This window comes from Asparagus officinalis, chromosome 6, assembly GCF_001876935.1.
Source record: "Asparagus officinalis chromosome 6, Aspof.V1, whole genome shotgun sequence".
Lineage (NCBI taxonomy): Eukaryota > Viridiplantae > Streptophyta > Magnoliopsida > Asparagales > Asparagaceae > Asparagus > Asparagus officinalis.
In genome coordinates this window covers 22,357,505-22,377,769 of record NC_033799.1, presented here as the reverse complement: position 1 = coordinate 22,377,769, position 20,265 = coordinate 22,357,505, and the positions used below count along the sequence as shown (strand labels likewise).

Here is a 20,265-nt window from a genome sequence, read left to right as displayed (position 1 = left end):
ACATTATAAAGTGGTGGTCTCACCTCTCTCTCTCTCTCTCTCTCTCTCTCTCTCTTATAAGATCATTTTGCTAAATAAGCCACCCTCTCATTGTCATCAATCCCTAACTTAGTGAATTATTTAAAACAAAAAATTGAAGTGATCCTTTTTATATATGTTAAGAATAGAACTTCAGGGAAGAGAAGAGATAATTTTATTCATTGTACTAAAGTGTTTAAATACAAGACCGAGAGAAAAGGTTTTAGTATTCTAAGCAACATGAGACTAAAAGAAAGGGATATAATATGCCTAATAACTATATTTAACGCCCTCTATCAAACTCATGATCAATAGAGAACCACGAGCTTGGGTAAGAAGAGCCAAATTTACATAGATGGTTGTTAGCATGACTTGGTGACAGGTGGTTGAATTGAAGCACATCGGTGGCTGGAATTGCAGGCGACAAGATCATGTTATTGCAGCAATGATCGACGGTCACGCATGGTGGTTGCGAGAGAGCTGACCTATAATCGTGGGAGAAGGCGCGGTCACTGGATCTTGCAAGCGGCGAGATATGGTGTTGCAGCAATGATCAACGGTCACGCACAGTGGTCGCGAGAGGAGGCGCGGTGACCGGATCTTATAAGCATCGGTGAGTGGAAAGCGCACGACGGGAGACAACTTGGCTAGAGGCTGGCCGAGTAGCAAGAAATCTCGCTAAGGAAATCCGTCAAATACCTTGTGTGCATGCGATGAAGCGGATGAACAGTAACCCATGGATGAATAGTGTCATTGTGGCGAGGTTAGGACTAGGATTTTGCTGTGAACGAAGGTTTTAGCGAGTGAACAGTGTCATTATGACATGCGAGGTTAGGGCTCTAGTAGAAAATCAAGCATCCTAGACAGAATTTTCCGTCTAGGATGACTAGATTTCCGTCTAAATTAGTTATCCTATACGGAATTCCGTCTAGGATGTTGGTCTAGTATATTTTCACCGAGAATGCATCATCCTAGACGGTATCCTAGACAAAATTCCGTCTATGATACTATCCTATACGGAAATGCATCCTAGACAGAACAAAATACCGTCTAGAATATTTCTAGACGGAAAAAAACTGTCTAGGATAATCCTAGACGGAAATTCCATCTAAGATGTATCTTAGATGGATGTTCCGTCTAGGATAGTACCGTCTACGATACTATCCTAGACTAAAGTTCCGTCTAGGATACATGTAAACATCCTAGATGGAATTTTCCGTCTAGGAGGAACATCCTAGATGGAATCCCCGTCTAGGATGTTACAGTTTTTTTTTTTTGGGCAGAATCTACTTTGCACAGCATATAATATCACATGGACACAATATAGCACAACACCAAATCATATTCATATCCAACACAATCTAATTATATTCCAATATCAAAGCTTAAAGCGATACATAAATTGTTTACATAGATAATAACTAATTTTCTATTTATATGTTTGTGTACAATCGAAACCGCAGGAGTCGAGAACTTTCAATACTTCTGAGGTTGTTGAGAGATCAGGATCACCAGCAGTGATGTAAGGTATGAGGGCAACCTACAAATTAGGTAAGAAGGATATTAGAGGTTAGCTTAATCAGTGACTGGCATACAATTTTAAAGTCAAAGCTTACAAAACACTACAATGTTAAAGCTAAACCTTAGAATAAATTGAAGAAATGGCGAGCATAGCGACGAAGACCGCAAGAAAAGACGAAGGAACAGGTTTGGGTGCTATCCGGTCGACCGCGTGTGGCGCGACGGTCGACCGCCAACGTGCACGAGGATGAGTTCTGTTCAGTATCAGGTCGCAGTCGACCCGGTCGATCGCCAAAAGTCCAGAGACTCGGGAAAGATTTTGTCGTTTTCGCGGTCGACCGCGCATGGCGCGGCGATCGACCGCGAGTCGGGTCTAAGCTAGGTTTTGGTTTTCAACCCGTTTGTTTCTGAGTTGATATATAAGTCTAATCCTAATTAATTAGGGTTATGTAAAGACGTTTTGAACCGTCTTTGAGAGGGGATTGTTGCATCCAATTGTGAGAGATTTGTGAGAGATCTAGAGGCTTTGTTTTAGGGTTTATTTGGTGAGATTTGTAACCTTATTTGTATTCTCTTGATTTCTAATAGTAAGAACTCCCCACTCATTGCCCCATGGACGTAGGCAAGTTGCCGAACCACGTAAAATTCGTTTGTCTTGCTGTGGTATTGTGTTTGGCTTATTTGGTTGTGATTTATCTTGTGCTTGTTCGTGTGGTTTCGAGTTCCGCTGCGCACAACAAGTGGTATCAGAGCTTCAAGTTTGTCTTAGGGCTTGTTCAAATGATTCGGTGAAGGATTCTTATTTGAAGAGTTAGATCGACAACTTGGGAGAGACAAGCACATCAGGTTCGTCTCTTACGAAGGCGATACAGAGTCTGAGCATCAATAACACGAAGATTGATGTTCCGAAGTTCGACGGCAAGATTAATTTCGGTTTTTGGAGGTGTCAGGTGATGGATGCATTGGATGCACAGAATTTGGAGGAGACTCTTGAGTTACAAGAAAGATCCACTGATATGGAGGACAATGTTTGGAAGAAGATAAATAGTAAGACTTGTGGAATTATTCGGTCATGCTTGACGTCGGATCTTATTTATGACGTGATGAACAAGACGTCGACGAAGAGAATGTGGGAAACACTCAATGAGAAGTATCTTACGAAGAGCGTTGAGAATCGGCTTCACCTGAAGAAGAGGTTTTACCAGTTCAAGATGAAGAGGGAAGTTTCCATCAGGGAGCATGTCAACAATTTCACGAATCTACTTTCAGATATGACCAATGTGGATATCATGGTTGAGGATGAAGACAATGTGATGTTATTATTGTGTTCGTTGCCCGAGAATGATTATGGTACGTTCGTTCTCACTATGATCAATGGAAGAACAACAATTAGCTACAAGGAGGTGACCTTGGCGTTGGTGAATTATGAGCTGAGGAAGAGTGATGGCAAACCCTCCGATAAGGTATCGGGAGATGCATTAGCAGTTCAAGGCCGTACTCCAAACCGCCGTCAAGACAACCGTTTAATGTCGAAGAATAGATGTGCCTATAAGAGTGTTGGTAGAAATCAATGTCAATATTGTAAAGAGGGACATTGGAAGATTGACTGCCCAAAGTGGAAGGAAAAAACCGGGAAGAACAAGGGGAAAGCTGTACAAGCTTCAAAAGTAAATGTTGCAAAAGGTGTTGGCGAACATTCAGATTCAGATTCTTCGGGCTATTCGTACCTGCACTATCGTCGGTTTGCTATGCCAACTCCACGGATTGGATGTTGGAGTCAGGAGCCACATATTACATTTGCCCGATAAGGGATTGATTCTCCAGTTTTGAGGAGCTGAAAAGAGGGGATGTCGTGCTTATGGGTAATGATCATGTATGCCTTATTGGTGGTATTGGTTTAGTCCGGATCAGGATGCATGATGGTGTGGTGAGGGAGTTGAAAGAAGTGAGGTTCGTGCCACAGTTGACGAAGAACATCATTTCTCTTGGTACTTTGGAAGCAGCTGGTTATCGGGTGACCTTAGAGGATGCTACCGTGAAGGTCACGAAGGGCTCTATAGGGTGATGCGAGGAGTCAGGGTAAACTTTCTATACTACTTGAAGGGCAAAACAGTTACAGGAGGTCTGACAGCTTCTATCACTACAGAAGAGGACACTACTACTCTATGGCACATGAGACTAGGACACGCAGGTGATAAGTCCCTGCGGTCACTAGCGAAACATGGGCTTTTGATAGGTGCTAAGACCTGCAAGATGGAGTTGTGTGAGCATTGTGTACTTGGGAAGAAGACTAGAGTGAAGTTTGGCACCGCTATTCACAATACCCAAGGTATATTGGATTACGTTCACACAGATGTTTGGGGCCCTTCCAAGAACACATCACTTGGTAAGGCCAACTATTTTGTCACTTTCATTGATGACTATTCCAGGAGGAATTGGGTATACCCTATGAAGCATAAACATGAAGTCCTGGATATTTTTGTGGAGTGAAAGAAGAAAATGAAGCTGCAGACAAGTAGAAAGGTAAAGACTCTACGTTCAGATAACGATGGAGAGTATAAGAGTGATCCGTTTCTGTAGTTTTACCGGGATCACGACATTAGACGACACTTCACAGTTCGAGAGACACCGCAACAGAACGGGGTGACTGAGAGATTGAATTGTACCTTACTGGAGAAGGTGCGATGTATGATGACGCGGAGTGGATTGCCTAGATCCTTTTTGGCCGAGTCGTTGGTTTATACGAGTCATCTCGTTAATAGGTTATCATGCACTACGATACAGAGGAAGACTCTTTTGGAGCGTTAGTCTGGTTCGGTAGCTAGTGACTATGAGTCGCTTCGGATATTTGGGTGTCCTTATTATCATGTTAGTGATGGTAAATTGAATCCGATGGCGAGGAAGGCAGTCTTTGTGGGATTTAGAGATGGAGTTAAAGGTTTTAAATTATGGGATCCACATGACAAGAAGATAGTTATTAGTAGGGATGTCACATTTGATGAGGCGTACATGATGAGGCCACAAGTTCCTCGGCAAGTGGAGGAAGACCAGATTAGAGAGATATCGCAGCAGGTGGAGGATGATGTGAGTCCACCCACTCCAGATAGCATTGTATCCATTGAGGCTCCTACAGAGGTGACACTGGAAGGAGATGGGATGACAGCCGGGCAAATAGAGGATACAGTGGATTGTGAGACTCAGGAGCAGGATCATGTTCAGGAGTCTGTTGCAGCGAACAAACCTAGAAGGGTGATTCGTCGGCCAGCTAGGTATAATGATGTCATGGTCGCATATGCATTATCAGTGGAGGTCATTGATATGGTTCCATCCACATTCAAGGAGGCAAAGTCTAGCCCCGATTCGATCAGGTGGAGGGAAGCTATGTAGGAGGAGATGCGATCTCTTCAGAAGAACGACACTTGGAAACTTACAATGCTATCTAAATGTAAGAAAGCTATTGGTTGCAAGTGGGTATATGCGAAGAACGAGGGATCTTCTATTGGGGACATTAGGTACAAAGCTAGATTGGTTGCCAAGGGATATGCATAGCTTAAGGGCGTTGATTACAACGAGGTATTTTCACCCGTTGTGAAGCATTCGTCGATTCGGATTTTATTAGCATTGGTGGCACAGCTAGATTTGGATTTGGTCCAAATGGATGTTAAGACAGCCTTTCTACACAGATATTTAGATGATGAGATCTACATGACACAACCATTGGGATTCAAAACTGCAGAAAAGAAAGATTTGGTTTGCAAGCTGAAGAAGTCTCTTTATGATTTGAAACAATTGCCGCGATAGTGGTACAAGAGATCCGATTGCTTCATTATTGGTCATGGGTACACGAGGAGCCCATATGACCCATGTGTTTACATACACAAGCTACAGGATGGTAAGCACATATATTTGCTTTTATATGTTGATGATATGCTTATTGCTTCCAGGAATTCTTCGTCTATTCGAAAGTTGAAAGAGGAGTTGTCATCCGAGTTTGAAATGAAGGATCTTGGAGAAGCTAAGAAGATATTAGGTATGGAGATCGAGAGAGACAGGGTGAAGGGGAGATTGAATCTTACACATAGGAGTTATTTGCAGAAGATGTTGAAGAAATTCAGTTTTAATGGCAATGCAAAAACAGTTAGCACTCCATTGGCTCCCCACTTCAAGCTTTCAGCTAATATGTTGCATGTTTCTGTTGAGGACAGAGATTATATGTCGAATGTTCCATATGCCAGTGCAGTGGTTAGCTTGATGTATGTGATGGTGTGTACGAGGCTAGATTTGTCACAAACCGTGAGTATGATATCGAGGTACATGCACGATCCCGGAAAGGGTCATTGGGAGACAGTGAAGTGGATTCTACGGTATGTTAAAGGCACCGTGGATGTTGGATTGATTTTTCAGAAGCGTGAGAAGAATGGGCAGGATTATATTGGCTACGTGGATTCAGATTAACGTGGATTCAGATTATGCGGGGAATATTGACAAGCGCCGATCTACTTCAGAATATGTGTTTACACTAGCAGGTGCACCGGTATATTGGAGATATACACTTCAGTCTACAGTGGCTCTCTCTACTACAGAGGCGGAGTATATGGCGGTGACTGAAGATGTTAAGGAGACTTTATGGTTGCATGGATTGCTAGAGGACTTGGAAATTACACAGGAGACCCTTCGGGTATATTGTGATAGCATGTCGGCTATTTATTTGGCGAAAACCAGGTTTATCATGCACGTACGAAGCACATTTATGTCAGAGTCCACTTTGTTCGTGACGTATTGGATGATAGAGACGTCATATTGGAGAAGATACACACGAAAGACAACCCTGCGGATATGTTGACCAAAGTTGTTTCAGGTGTGAAATTTGGTCATTGTATGAAGCTATTAAACATTCTTCAGAGTTGAGGGCCTTTGGAGGTCATTTGGGTGAACTACGTTCGGCTTGATTACTTGGCAAGAGGATATGTAGGCAGTCATGTTTGATGCAGCCGGTTGGATTTGTTGATTTTGATGGGGGGAGATTGTTTGAGCTCCCGTTTAGGTTCCCGACTTGTTGTGGATTGAATCCGTTGTCGTGGGTTGTTTCCACTTCATCCTAGACGTAACAGGTGGGACATTTGGATGATTTGGTGTCGGCTCAGTTTGGTAGAAACGTTCGCCGAGGTGGAGAATTGAAGAAATGACGAGCATAGCGACGAAGACCGCAAGAAAAGACGAAGGAACAGGTTTGGATGCTATCCGGTCAACCACGTGTGGCGCGGCGGTCGACCGCCTCAGGTCGCGGTCGGCTGCACGTGGCGCGACGGTCGCCCGCCAAAAGTCCAGAGACTCAGGAAAGTTTTTGTCGTTTTCGCGGTTGACCGCGCATGGCACGACGATCGACCGCGAGTCGGGTCTAAGCTGGGTTTTGGTTTTCAACCCGTTTTGTTTCTAAGTTGTTATATAAATCTAATCCTAATTAATTAGGGTTAAGTAAGGATGTTTTGAGCAGTCTTTGAGAGGAGATTGTTGTATCTAATTGTGGGAGATTTGTGAGAGATTTAGAGGCTTTATTTTAGGGTTTATTTGGTGAGATTTGTAACCCTATTTGTATTCTCATGATTTCTAATAGTAAGAACTCTCACTTCCTTGTCCCGTGGACGTAGGCAACTTGCCGAACCACGTAAAATTCGTTTGTCTTGCTGTGGTATTGTGTTTGGCTTATTTGGTTGTGATTTATCTTGTGCTTATTCGTGTGGTTTCGAGTTCCGCTGCGCACAACATAAATCATAATCATTCAATACACTAACACTTTAGAAGAATTCATAATCATTCAATAATTAAATACTAAATTACCTGTGACTCTGTGAAAACTTCTGGTTCAAACCTTTTGTAAAGTCAAAACGTAATCCTTCAAAAAGCTCGGGTTTCAGAGACACTGCAAGAAACATGGTAAAAACAAAGTCAGTAAACCTGAAACAGCCAAGTTTCCTTCTAGGATAATTTATAGTTTGTAGTATTACATATGTAAACTATTAATACCGAGAGTAATGTAACTTAGTTTAAGTCGGATGTCTGAAAGCACTTATATCACAAATGTTCCCTTCTAGACATATTGAGCAATTATACAAACAAGAATTGGAAACTAAAAAAGAAAAGAATGATTATTGTATACCGTGAAAGAAGAATACTGAAAACACATGAGAGATAAATAGACCAATCATAATCACTTACAATTGATCATAAAATAAATCCATAAGCAATTTTACGGTAAAGAACATCAAGAAACATCACTTTCATAGAATTCATTTTTGTAGTTATCTCCGCAATTGTTATTGGGTTTACGTAAAATTGTTATAAGGCTATTAATGCATTACAAACAAACCCGAAGTCACATAATAATTATGCCCAAAGCTAATTCCACAAAATTCTCTCTATTATAACTATAATTGAATCTGACTAGTGGCACCAGACCTGACATAGTAGAATTAATAGCATAGTCTGTTGGCTTTCATAATAAAGAATAAAAAGGAAAATGATGATCCAGGCATTGGTTTCTATAAAATAAAAGTTAAATATATAACAGTTTTTTGTTTAGCTATTATAGTGGTACAAGCTCATGATACAAGGCAGATGGACACAGACATGCATGCACATACAGAGACACACATGCACCATGTATCCTTCATAGAAATTCATTCTATAAATGCATACCTCAGTATTAACTCCAGCACAAGCTAAGCATTCTGCTAGGCTCTCAAGGATACGGTTAGTTCCTTCCCGTAATGTTGGTATAGCTATTAGGCAATCTGTTGTTTTTGCATGGTCAGTTTCATCACAAAACACCGATAACACCTTTGGGCCTACAATTCCAAAATAAAGGTCTCAAATGCCAATTGCTAAGCAAATACATGATGGTAAAGAAGACTAAACTTAATTAGATGTACCGTAACAGTTATGTGCAATTGTGCACCTTGTAGAATACGAACAATTGTCATATATAGGCAAAGAAATTGCACAAAACAGAACATAAACAAATTCCACCTATGTATTCCCAAGTATTAGGTTGTCGCAACCAGGTTATCTATTCCTATATTATATTGAATTAAAATATATGCACCAACAGCTTTTATGCTGAAAAATATATATGCCTTAAATAAATAAAACAAACTCCCTCTCAATCTAAGAACGTAACCATTCACTAGAAGGGAAATGGCTAATCTATGGAAGCAGAGTCCCAGCTTGTTCTCATTTAAACCGTCAATGTTGAGCGAAACTCTACCGAACCATGGTAAAGAAGGGGAGAGTAAAAGAGCAGAAAATAATTTATTAGGCTGTAAGGAATATCATGGATAATGGCACAACAAGCAAAGATGAAAACCTACAGTTAAGTAAAAGAAACCGAAGACGCACGGCTTGCTTTCTCACGCACAAGCCAATTTCCTTCTGGAATAACTTCGGCAAAAACCTCCAACAGTTGCACGAGTCCAAACCTATGTAATTGTTAATGTACAAACTAATCAGGCTTCTTTTTGAGTAGGAAGACTGCGTCTATGCAGTGAAATAGAAACCAGCATACCTTTCTCTCTCTGAGGGGTTACTTGCCATCAACGTTAGATTCATTACAGATAATGCTTCAACCTGGATATACTCCTCCCTCTTGCTAAGAGCAAGTTGCTGCATCTTCTCAAAAATAAGAATCAACATTTCAAAAGGTATATCCATGCTTGCCCTGGAATTTCTATCTTCATTCACCAAATATGAAAACTTCATATTTGAGGTTTCTGTTGAGTATATTGTATAGGATACTTATGTATCTGGTTTGTATCTAGTTTAGGCCCATTAGGTATTTTGTATATGACGGGTCTGTATCTAGTTTAGGCCCATTAGGTATTTTGTATATAAACCTTTGTATCGTTCATTATTCAACAAGAGAGTTATTTTTCTCATCATGGTATTACAGAGCCACGAAACAAAAACCCTAGCCTCCCTATAATATTTTTTTTCGAACCCACCCCCCACCCCGGTCAACATGTCTGACGACGAAAACAAACGCAAGGCTGCCGAGCTGGCAGCGCAGAAAGCCGCCGAGGCTGCGAAGTCAACGACGTCCGACCACGATTCGGATCACGATGATCCGGATGCAGAAGTTATTTATCGAAAGCTTGATCCATCATCCCCTTATTTTCTTGGTTCCAATGATCATTCTGGAAACATGATCTGTACGGTGAAATTGAATGGTGAAAATTATGAACGATGGGCACGTTCCATGCGCTTGTCTCTGAGGGGAAAACGTAAATGGGGATTTGTTGATGGTAGTATTCGAAAACCGGTGAATCCAATTTATTTGGTTGACTGGGATGCAGTCCAATCAACTCTAGTTCAATGGATTATGAATTCCATTGAGAATCAGAAAAATTCGATTCCTTATTTCGAGGAAGCTAAGCCTTTGTGGGATTTGTTGCAGAGGAGATTTACTGTGAGCAATGGGCAGCGTCAACAAGAGTTGAAATATGAGTTGGCTCAATGTAAGCAGACAGCTACTATGTCGGTTGCCTCCTACTTTGGTAAACTGGAGAAACTCTGGGATGAAATTGACAACTATAATCCTGTTCCTGCATGTATTTGTGGTATGAGTGAAGAATTTCAGAAGAAGAAAGACGAGGCCAAATTCCATGATTTTCTGTTTGGCATTAATCAGGAGAGATATGGGAACTTAGCGTTCTCAATTATTGGCGCAAGACCCGTTACCAACCTTGGATTGGGCATTTAAAGCGATGTACCAGGAAGAACAATTGCAAAAGAGGAATGTTGTGGTGAAATCTGATGTAGATGTGATGACTTTTGCAGTTCAAGGTACCAACAAAGGTACTCCTGATTCTAAACCGCGATTTCTTCCTAATGTTACATGTACTTACTGTCATAGAGTTGGGCATGAGGAAGCCACATGTTATGGGAAACATGGTTTTCCGGAGTGGTGGGGAAATCGACCCCAGGTTCGAGGAAGGAACAACCCCAACAAGGGGGCTGTCCGTGGACGATACGGTGGTTCCGGGCGCCCTCGCCCTCCAGAGGCGAGGGCCGTCGTCTGTCCAGGTGGCAGCGGCAGTGGAGCCGAACCAGGCTCGACTTCAGGTATCCCGGGGGTGAGCTCCGATCAAATTCAGCAGCTTATCTCTCTTCTTGATGGTAATTTGAGTACTGATGATCGCTTGAGTGGTGAGTTTTTGTCCACTTTATGGCTTATTGATACGGGTGCATCTAATCATGTTACTGGCAATTTATCCCTGTTGTCGAATGTTCGTGATATGTCTCCTTGTGTTGTTGGTCTTCCGGATGATAGTAAAGTGACTTCTGTAAAATGTGGGTCTGTCAGATTATCTCATCATTTGACTATGCAGAATGTTTATTTCGTGCCTGATTTATTATGCAATCTACTCTCGGTCTCACATTTGATGGATGATACTGACTGTGTGGTACATTTTGTGAAATATGGTTGTGTGATTCAGGACCAACGCTCGAGGATGCTGATTGGACTCGGTAAAAGGCGGGGTGGACTTTACTACTTCAGGGGTGGATTTGAAGTTCAGGCTAATCGGGTGGTTGATCATCAGGATCCGGTGGTTTGGCATCAAAGACTGAGACATCCCTCAGCTAAGATAGTGAAGACTCTTCCATTTATTTTTGATAGTAGTAATGTTTTGAATAAGACCTGCGAAGTGTGTTGTCAGGCTAAACAGAGTCGTGAATCTTTTTTATTGAGTGACAATAAATCCAGTCATGCCTTCGAATTAATTCATTGTGATTTGTGGGGGCCCTATCATACTTTGTCTTCTTGTGGTGCACGATTTTTTCTGACCATTGTTGATGATTTTACTCGTGGAGTATGGATTTTTTTGATGCGTGACAAAACAGAAGTGTTTGGCTTGTTTACCCGATTTTTAGCCTTAGTGAGTCGACAATTTAATTCTCAGGTTAAAATGGTTAGAAGTGATAATGGTACAGAATTCTTTTGTCTTAAGAATGTTTTTGCTGATAATGGGATTATATTTCAAACTTCTTGTGTGAGCACACCTCAGCAGAATGGTAGAGTTGAACGAAAACATAGACATATCTTAGATGTTGCACGGGTATTAAGATTTCAGGCTAGTTTACCTGTGAAGTTTTGGGGTGAATGCATCTTAACTGCTGGGTACTTAATCAACAGAACTCCATCGAAGTTGTTAAATTTTAAGTCACCCTACGAGTGTTTATTTGGTGTGAAGCCTATGTTTTCTGAATTACGTGTTTTTGGATCTCTCTGCTATGCTCACAATTTAAAAGCTAAGTTTGATAAGTTTGCGAGTCGAAGTCGAAAGTGCATTTTTGTGGGATATCCGTTTGGGAAAAAGGGGTGGAAGGTGTATGATTTGGATACTCATGAGTTTTTTGTATCCCGTGATGTGAAATTTGTTGAATCAGTGTTTCCCTTCTCGAATATCCCATGCATTGTTGATGATAATGTGAGTACATCTCGAGCAGTTGTTTTGGATGAGTTTGAGGAAGGGGAGGAGGTATTGGAGGTAGCCCCCCCTTCGGTTTCACCGACTGAACCACCGCGGGAGGAAGGAGGAGTAACTCCCACGGTGGTGGAACAGCAGACACAGCCCCAGGCTAATGTCGCGACTCCACAACAGCCACCTCAGGCTGTCGACATCGAGCTGCCCGAGCAGCCTGCTCCCGAGGCGATTTCGACTGAGAATTTGGGTAGAGGTTTGCGTGCTCGTACTCCATCTGTTCGACTTCGGGATTTTGTTGTGAATACAATTATTGGTTTTTAGTCCACCCTCCGCCCCCCGATTCATCGAGTTCCAGGCATGCCTCACACTCTGGAACTTCCTATCCTTTATCTAATGTTTTGGATAGTAGTTGTTTTTCATTGGACCACAGAGCTTTTCTTGCAGCTATTTCTTCTGGAGTTGAACCTCAGTCTTTTAAGGAAGCTATGAAAGATGAAGGATGGCGTGCAGCAATGCGAACCGAGATTGAGGCCCTTAAGAAGAATGGGACATGGACATTAGAGACACTGCTACCTGGTAAGAAAGCACTTGGTAGTAGATGGATTTATAAAATCAAGTATCGATCGAATGGACAGATTGAAAGACTGAAGGCCAGGTTGGTTGTGTTTGGCAACCATCAAGTGGAAGGGATAGACTATTCTGACACATTTGCACCAATAGCAAAGATGGTGACGGTCAAGACTTTTCTAGCAGTTGCAGCAGCAAAGGATTGGGAACTACACCAGATGGATGTTCACAATGCCTTTCTGCATGGTGATTTGACAGAGGAGGTATATATGAGAGTACCCCCAGGCTTTGGTAAAGGGAGAGATGGTCAGGTTTGTCGACTTCGCAAGTCGTTGTATGGCCTGAGACAGGCACCGAGATGCTGGTTTGCCAAGTTGGCAGCAGCTCTTCGCAGGTATGGCTTTGTTCAGTCATTTTCGGATTACTCACTGTTTACTTATTCGAAGCAGGGAATCAGGCTGAATGTGTTGTTGTATGTGGATGACCTGATTATTTCGGGAAACAACACAACTGAGCTGGCAGCGTTCAAGAAATACTTGAGTGGTTGCTTCCATATGAAAGATTTGGGAAAGCTCAAATATTTCTTGGGTATCGAGGTGGCCAGAAGTGCAGAGGGTATTTTTCTGTGTCAACGGAAATATACTCTGGATATTATTTCTGAGACAAGACTTTTGGGGGAAAAGCCTGTATCATTCCCGATGGAGCAGAACCAGAAGTTTGGAGCTTCACAGAGTCCGTTGTTGGCAGATGGGGAGCGCTATAGGCGCTTGGTGGGAAGGCTTCTATATTTGGCCTTCACTAGACCTGATTTGTGTTTTTTGATGCATGTTTTATCTCAGTTTTTACAAGCACCAAGGGAGGATCATTGGGCAGCAGCATTACGAGTTGTTCGATATTTGAAAGGGAGTCCAGGACAAGGAATACTTCTGCCGAGAAAGTATGACCTGAAGCTGACAGGATGGTGTGATTCAGACTGGGCAGCTTGTCCTACAACACGGAGATCAGTGACTGGCTGGATGGTGTTTCTTGGGGCGTCTCCTATATCCTGGAAGAGCAAGAAGCAAGCTACAATTTCCTTGTCCTCATCAGAAGCGGAGTATCGAGCAATGGCGAAAGTAACCTGTGAATTGAAGTGGCTCAAGGGACTTCTCCAGAGCCTTGGGATCGATACAAAGGGGCCTATGCAGGTGCGTTGTGATAGTCAGTCAGCCCTGCATTTAGCTCAAAATCCAGTTTTTCATGAGCGTTCGAAACATATTGAGGTGGATTGTCACTTTCTAAGAGATGCTATATTGGAGGGGGTCATCACTACTTCATATGTACCCACGGGATCTCAGTTAGCAAACATTTTCACTAAACCATTGGGCAGACAGCAGTTTGAGTTTCTTTTGGCCAAGTTGGGCATACACAACTTGCATGCGCCAACTTGAGGGGTGGTGTTGAGTATATTGTATAGGAAACTTATGTATCTGGTCTGTATCTAGTTTAGGCCCATTAGGTATTTTGTATATGACGGGTCTGTATCTAGTTTAGGCCCATTAGGTATTTTGTATATAAACCTTTGTATCGTTCATTATTCAACAAGAGAATTATTTTTCTCATCAGTTTCACTTTTATTTGATTATGCAGACCAATAATTCTACGCTCTAGGCTCTGAGATTGGTCCACCAGAACATTGTTCCTGGGCAGAGTACACTGAAAAAAAAAATCATATTTAAGCTCATGAGAATGTGAAGGTTTAGAGGACATGGCAGAAGAATCTACAAGCATAAGGAAAACTCAAAATCCTAATAAGACTGTCAAAGTAGTTGAAGTAGTCAAATACAAAATAACTTGCATGTATCATGGCAAACCATTCACTTCAATATATGGTCAATTGATCTACTCAGGAAAAAATTGAAATGATGTGGCTGAGTTGTAGAGGTAATAACATATTGGATACACCCAAATATAAGGATCATTATAAAAAGTTAAAGATCAAAAGTATGCCTTGAAGTAGGTGCAAGGTCAGTTCCTATCAATTTCCAAGAAACGAAGGCTCTTTAGAGGTTCGATTAGAACCAGGGATTGATCCGCTGAGTTGGTTTTTAGCCATAAGAGCGCCGCTGAGCATCTTGAGGCTCCCGAAATGCGCCGGTATGGAGCCACTAAGCTGGTTCCCGGCCAGAGATCTGGTTACCGACAAGAACAAGATGGCGGAGGAACGAAAGGGAGCTGATGCAGGAGGGGATGGGGCCGGAGACCTGTTTCCAATCGGCAAGGATGAGGGAGTCGAGGCGGTCGAGGCGGCAGAGGGCGGGGGAGAGGGAGCCTGTCATGAGGCCGGAGCGAGCAAGGATAGGGTCCGGGGACTCGCCACGGAGGGAGATGTCGGCGACGCGGCCAGTGGAGGGATCGCAGCTGACGCCGTAGTAGGGAGATTATCCACAATGTAGCTCAATCAAACTTAGTGGATCAGTTGAAGGTGTTTGGATAGGCAGATCCGAACAAGGGACTGACGGTTGCGACTCAACGGCGCTTCCAACCCGAGACCTCGATGACGACGACATCGGGCGTCGACGATGGCCAGGAGCTGAGAGGAGATGGTAAGGAGCGTGTGAGGTGTATCGACGGAGGGATTTGAGAGAGACAAGGAAAAAGATCTATTTTGAGAAGGATTTGAGAGAGATGGGGCAGAGATAGGGATTTGAGCGCGTAAAAAAAATTAGGGAGAATGAAAAAAATTTGGGGGTAACGTTTAGATAAAATTTCCGTCGAGGAAGGATCGTACACGGAATTTTTTTTTCCACATAGGATGATTCAGGAATAACATAGATGGATATTTTCGGTCGATATTATCATCATTTTAGACCAAAATTTTTCTATCTAAGGCTGTGTTTGGGAACTAAGATTCGGATTTGGAAGATTGATTTAAAATCAAGGGATTTCAAATCTAGGATTTAAAATCCATGATTTAATAAAATTATTTGTTTGGATATCATTACTAAAGGCAAGGATTTGAAATCAAAGATTTAAAATCTAATGTTTGGATATATTTTATTATACATAAATTTGGATTTGAAATAAACTTTGAGAAGTGATTCAAAATCAAAATCGATCTCTTCAGTAGCAATCATAAATTCACATGCAAACATCTTATCCTTCATGAATCAGTATGAGAGAATACAAAGATAATAATGATGTCCAAAATATTCATTATTATGAGTCTATGACATTTTTTTCGTGGTTTCATCAATACTAAATTGACCTTCGATCCCCAAAGAATAAAAATACTACTCCATTAACTAGTCATGATAAAAAGACTCAATGACACAATAGAGTTTAGCAAAAAATCCTCATAAGAAGCTCTAGGCTACACAATAAGCCTTCATTTAAAATACAACATGCTATAGATAGTTGATAACCATGATTTGCTACAAGTAACCATGATTTGCTACAACTAGCCAAATTACTACAACATAAACTATTAAAAGAAAACATATGTAGAATCCTCTATTTATCCTTCAACTCTTCTCCTTTCTCTCCATTGTGTCCAACTTCATGTCTCGAAGAATTTATTGAGTCCTACATTACACAATTTAGCATCAATTAGTCAATGACACAAAAATCGACAGACAACATTATCTAATGAATTCAAACCATGCTAAAATCCAATCAAGATGATCAGGATAGTTTTTAATGTTGAACAAATCATAATAACAAAAATTGATAAAGTTTAGAAACTTGAAGCAAGAGTTAGAACACAAAATATGCATGCAGTGTACTAGTTTTATAGGAAAAATGCATGAGAAAAAGCATATGCTACTCAAGACAGCTAAACGGCATATATCATAGCACTTGTCCAAAATGAAATCCAAGAGAGAACTTACCTAAACAGGTTCAAAGATTTGACAAATCTCGTCGTCCAACAAGAAACTATCTCAATGCGTAGACTGAAACCTTTCATGAAGAAAACTGATTAATTTATCATCAGTCGTGTTTCCTTTTCTTCTTTTAATAATGCAAATGTAAAATGAGATTAGGCAAGGATGTACCATATAGAACTACCAAATAGATAAGATTCCGTGCTAATTGATATATGAGACATGTATTCTTAAGAGGAAAATAAAATTACCTCTAATAACAATAGTCATCAATTTTTTTATAATCATATTCAGTTGCATAGCATGACATAGATATACAACAAATGCCAGAAGACTGTCCAAATGCAAAGAGTGAACATATAACCAAAGGCTATACTACTTTGATTTATAAGATGCATATCAGGTTCTTATTTAAAAGTAGAATACAAAATATATCTTCATGTGAATGGCATTATGAACAAAGTAGCAGTGCCACACTAATGTTTGCTATCTGATACAGGTAAATAAAATGAATTCATGTTATAAAGATATAAACACTAGATATTACTTCAATTAGTGCTACCAAATGTATACTCACTATCACCGAACTTCAGGATGATGAGCTATCTAAATCCAACATAGTTTGAAAAATGAACACTTTTCATAGGGCATTATGCGACAACAGGACACACATGTGTATGTTCAGCCAACAGCAGTAAAATAATGCACCACAGTGAAAGTTGTCCCTCATTTATGTAAAATATTTACAGCTCCACTTCATCATCATTTCCAAAACAAAACAAAACAAAACCAAAAAAAAAGGAAAGGAAAAGAATGTAGAGGGGGGAATATAAGAAAGGTTTTTATATATATTCACTAATGGTGAAGGCTCTCTTGGGCGATACTCTGGTAATCCACCCAAAAAAGAAAACACATGCGGATAAAATGTACTTGATAAAAAAAACCAAGAATATGTGCAACCATGCTAGAAGCAATCAAAGGAGCTAGCACATGAACAATTACCCCTTTCCCTAAACAAGATAAACCAAGCTGCTACCAAATGTATACTCACTATCACCGAACTTCAGGATGATGAGCTATCTAAATCCAACATAGTTTGAAAAATGAACACTTTTCATAGGGCATTATGCGACAACAGGACGCACATGTGTATGTTCAGCCAACAGCAGTAAAATAATGCACCACAGTGAAAGTTGTCCCTCATTTATGTAAAATATTTACAGCTCCACTTCATCATCATTTCCAAAACAAAACAAAAAAAGAGGAAAGGAAAGGTTTTTATGTGTTTCATGTAGACAAGCTGATGAGACTCTTGAGCATCCTTTTTTCCAATTCCCATACTCAGCCTTGTATGGAAGAAACTTTTAGTTTGGTTATGGCAAGTAGTGATGAAATGAACTGGTTTTGTGAGCAGGTGGAGCATAGTTCCTAAGGAAAGGATTCTTCATGTTAAACTTGCTGCTGTTACATATGCACTTTCAAACCTAATTGCTTTATTCTCTTCCGTGATTGCAGTACTTGATATAATTCGAAAAGAAGGAAATTTGGACACAAGGGTTGAAGCATATGTGCCATGTTAAACTCATTGCAATCCTTGAAATGGGAAGAAAATAAAATAATGCTTCATCTTCAAAAAGGTAATACTCAATTGACATTACTAAAAATTTGAAAAGGTAATAATCAATCTGCCATAGAATCCATTCTTATATACCAAAGCTAGAGTACGATATATGATTTATGCTCCTCTAGAAATATGATTAAAATTTTTGATAGGAAAGATAAAAAGAGTGAGAGTAAAATTGAACCTTGTCTAATATTAATACTTAATACTAATACTTAAAAGAGAGAGTTTAGACCAAGATAAAAGACGGAGATGAAAGATATGTCTTTAATATATGATTGAGATCCAAGACATAGTGGATTAGCCTTTTTAGTTAAATTGATCTTAGTCTGTTACTATACTTAAAAACATCATCCTATATGATTGAGATCCAAGACATAGTGGATTTTTCAACATACTTCTGTGAGTTCCTACGTTCTGCTTAGGAACTACCCGCATATCCCCATGTTTGTATCTCTTCTCCTTTTGACACACATCAGTGGTCCTTGTTCCCTCCATGCACATCTCCTATTTCCTTCAGTGATATCTGAAGCCGCTTCAAAGTAATTTTTTTATTCGGTGATATCTGAAGCCACTTTAAAGTAATTTTTTTATAATCATATTCAGTTGCATAGCATGACATAGATATACAACAAATGCCAGAAGACTGTCCAAATGCAAAGAGTGAACATATAACCCAAGGCTATACTACTTTGATTTATAAGATGCATATCAGGTTCTTATTTAAAAGTAGAATACAAAATATATCTTCATGTGAATGGCATTATGAACAAAGTAGCAGTGCCACACTAATGTTTGCTATCTGATACAGGTAAATAAAATGAATTCATGTTATAAAGATATAAACACTAGATATTACTTCAATTAGCAACGTTATAAGAATGAATCAGGCAATAAACAATTATGGATGCTAATAAATGATGATGAAAATATTTTGCATCTTCTTCAAACAGTAAAACTACCAGCAAACCCATTCCAAAGGAAAGGATAAGCGGCTAACTTAAATAATAATATCACTGCTGCTGAAGTAAACAAGAATTAAGGGGCATATCAAAGCAAAAACTAAAGACTTATTTTCTTTCCAAATGGCTAAAATCAGGTCATCGAGTCTGGGAGTATTCATCTGTATCAAGTGCTCAGGTGTTCATAGAAGTCTTGGAGTTCATATATCATAGGTATTCACTAGCTAATTATCCACTGAGGGGAAAAAACTGTCTACAGACCAGTCCACCAAACAGAGAAAAGCGAGATATTAAATACAAGATCAAAAGATGAAAACCACAAAGGCATCAAATAATCCTAGAGGCAAGAGAATGCAGAAGGATGTACATGATCAGCTAATTAAGCCCATAAAATTCTCAAATTCATGGACCCAATAGTTTTCCCCCCTTCCTTTTTTAAGACATGAGACCATACGAACCCAAAAAAAATTGTTTTTGCGGTTCCAAATTCATGTGGTGATAAAAGACATCTAACTGCTGTTAGTTGAGATTAAATCTCACCTTAAAATCCCCTTCATAAAAACAACGAAAAGGATCAGAAACAGAAACAGCTCAAAAATCAACGATCAAACTATTACCTCTTTGAGAGGAACCCTCGCGTCTCAAGTACTCGTCCTCGTCTTCTTCACTGGATCTCGAGAGAATCTCCATCCGTCGATTCTTCGAAGTCTACGAAACCCTAACCCTAGGTTCAGAGAGAGAGAGAGAGGAGATGATGGTGGCCGACGGAAGGAAGAGGGGGGGGGAGTAGAGGAGAGGAGGAACAGACTACCTGCGATGGAGAGAGATCGAGATTGAGATCGAGATCGAGATTTTGAGGAGTCGGGACTTCGACACGAGCGTGAGAGAGGAAAAAAAGAGGAGTCGGGGTTTTGAGGGGTTGGGATTGTGGGGATGAGGATTTGATAAATACCAACTACTTTGGTGAAATTTGAAATCCATAGTTTTAGGCTTTTCAAATTCACTCTATAAAATGACTTGATTTAAAATCATGGTTTAAAGTTGAGTCCAAACATGATATTTGGATTTGAAATGCCCAGAATTTCAAATCCAAACCCAAATCAGCATTCACAAACACAGCCTAAGATAATTCGTTTTTTACTAGTGCTAGGATTTTTTTATGAGATGATGTTGTGAGTGATGGGGCGGTGTGTCAAGGTTTAATCTAGTATCATGGCAGCTGAGGAGAAGTG

At 40.4% G+C, this 20,265-nt stretch overlaps 1 protein-coding gene and 2 long non-coding RNA genes across 3 annotated transcripts; 1 reads left to right on the top strand and 2 right to left on the bottom strand.

The window, feature by feature from the left end:
- Window positions 1,403–9,201, bottom strand: LOC109844171. Its single transcript, XR_002247889.1, has 5 exons — window positions 9,101–9,201; window positions 8,907–9,014; window positions 8,236–8,384; window positions 7,378–7,459; window positions 1,403–1,558 (listed from the first exon to the last, which is right to left on the bottom strand). It is a non-coding gene; the product is annotated as an uncharacterized LOC109844171 (long non-coding RNA).
- LOC109845904 lies at window positions 9,554–10,294 on the top strand. The gene has a single exon (XM_020415153.1). The coding sequence runs from the start codon at window positions 9,554–9,556 to the stop codon at window positions 10,292–10,294; it is 741 nt and encodes a 246-aa protein (XP_020270742.1).
- LOC109844157 lies at window positions 15,847–19,975 on the bottom strand. The gene is made up of 3 exons (XR_002247882.1): window positions 19,845–19,975; window positions 19,651–19,757; window positions 15,847–16,151 (listed from the first exon to the last, which is right to left on the bottom strand). It is a non-coding gene; the product is annotated as an uncharacterized LOC109844157 (long non-coding RNA).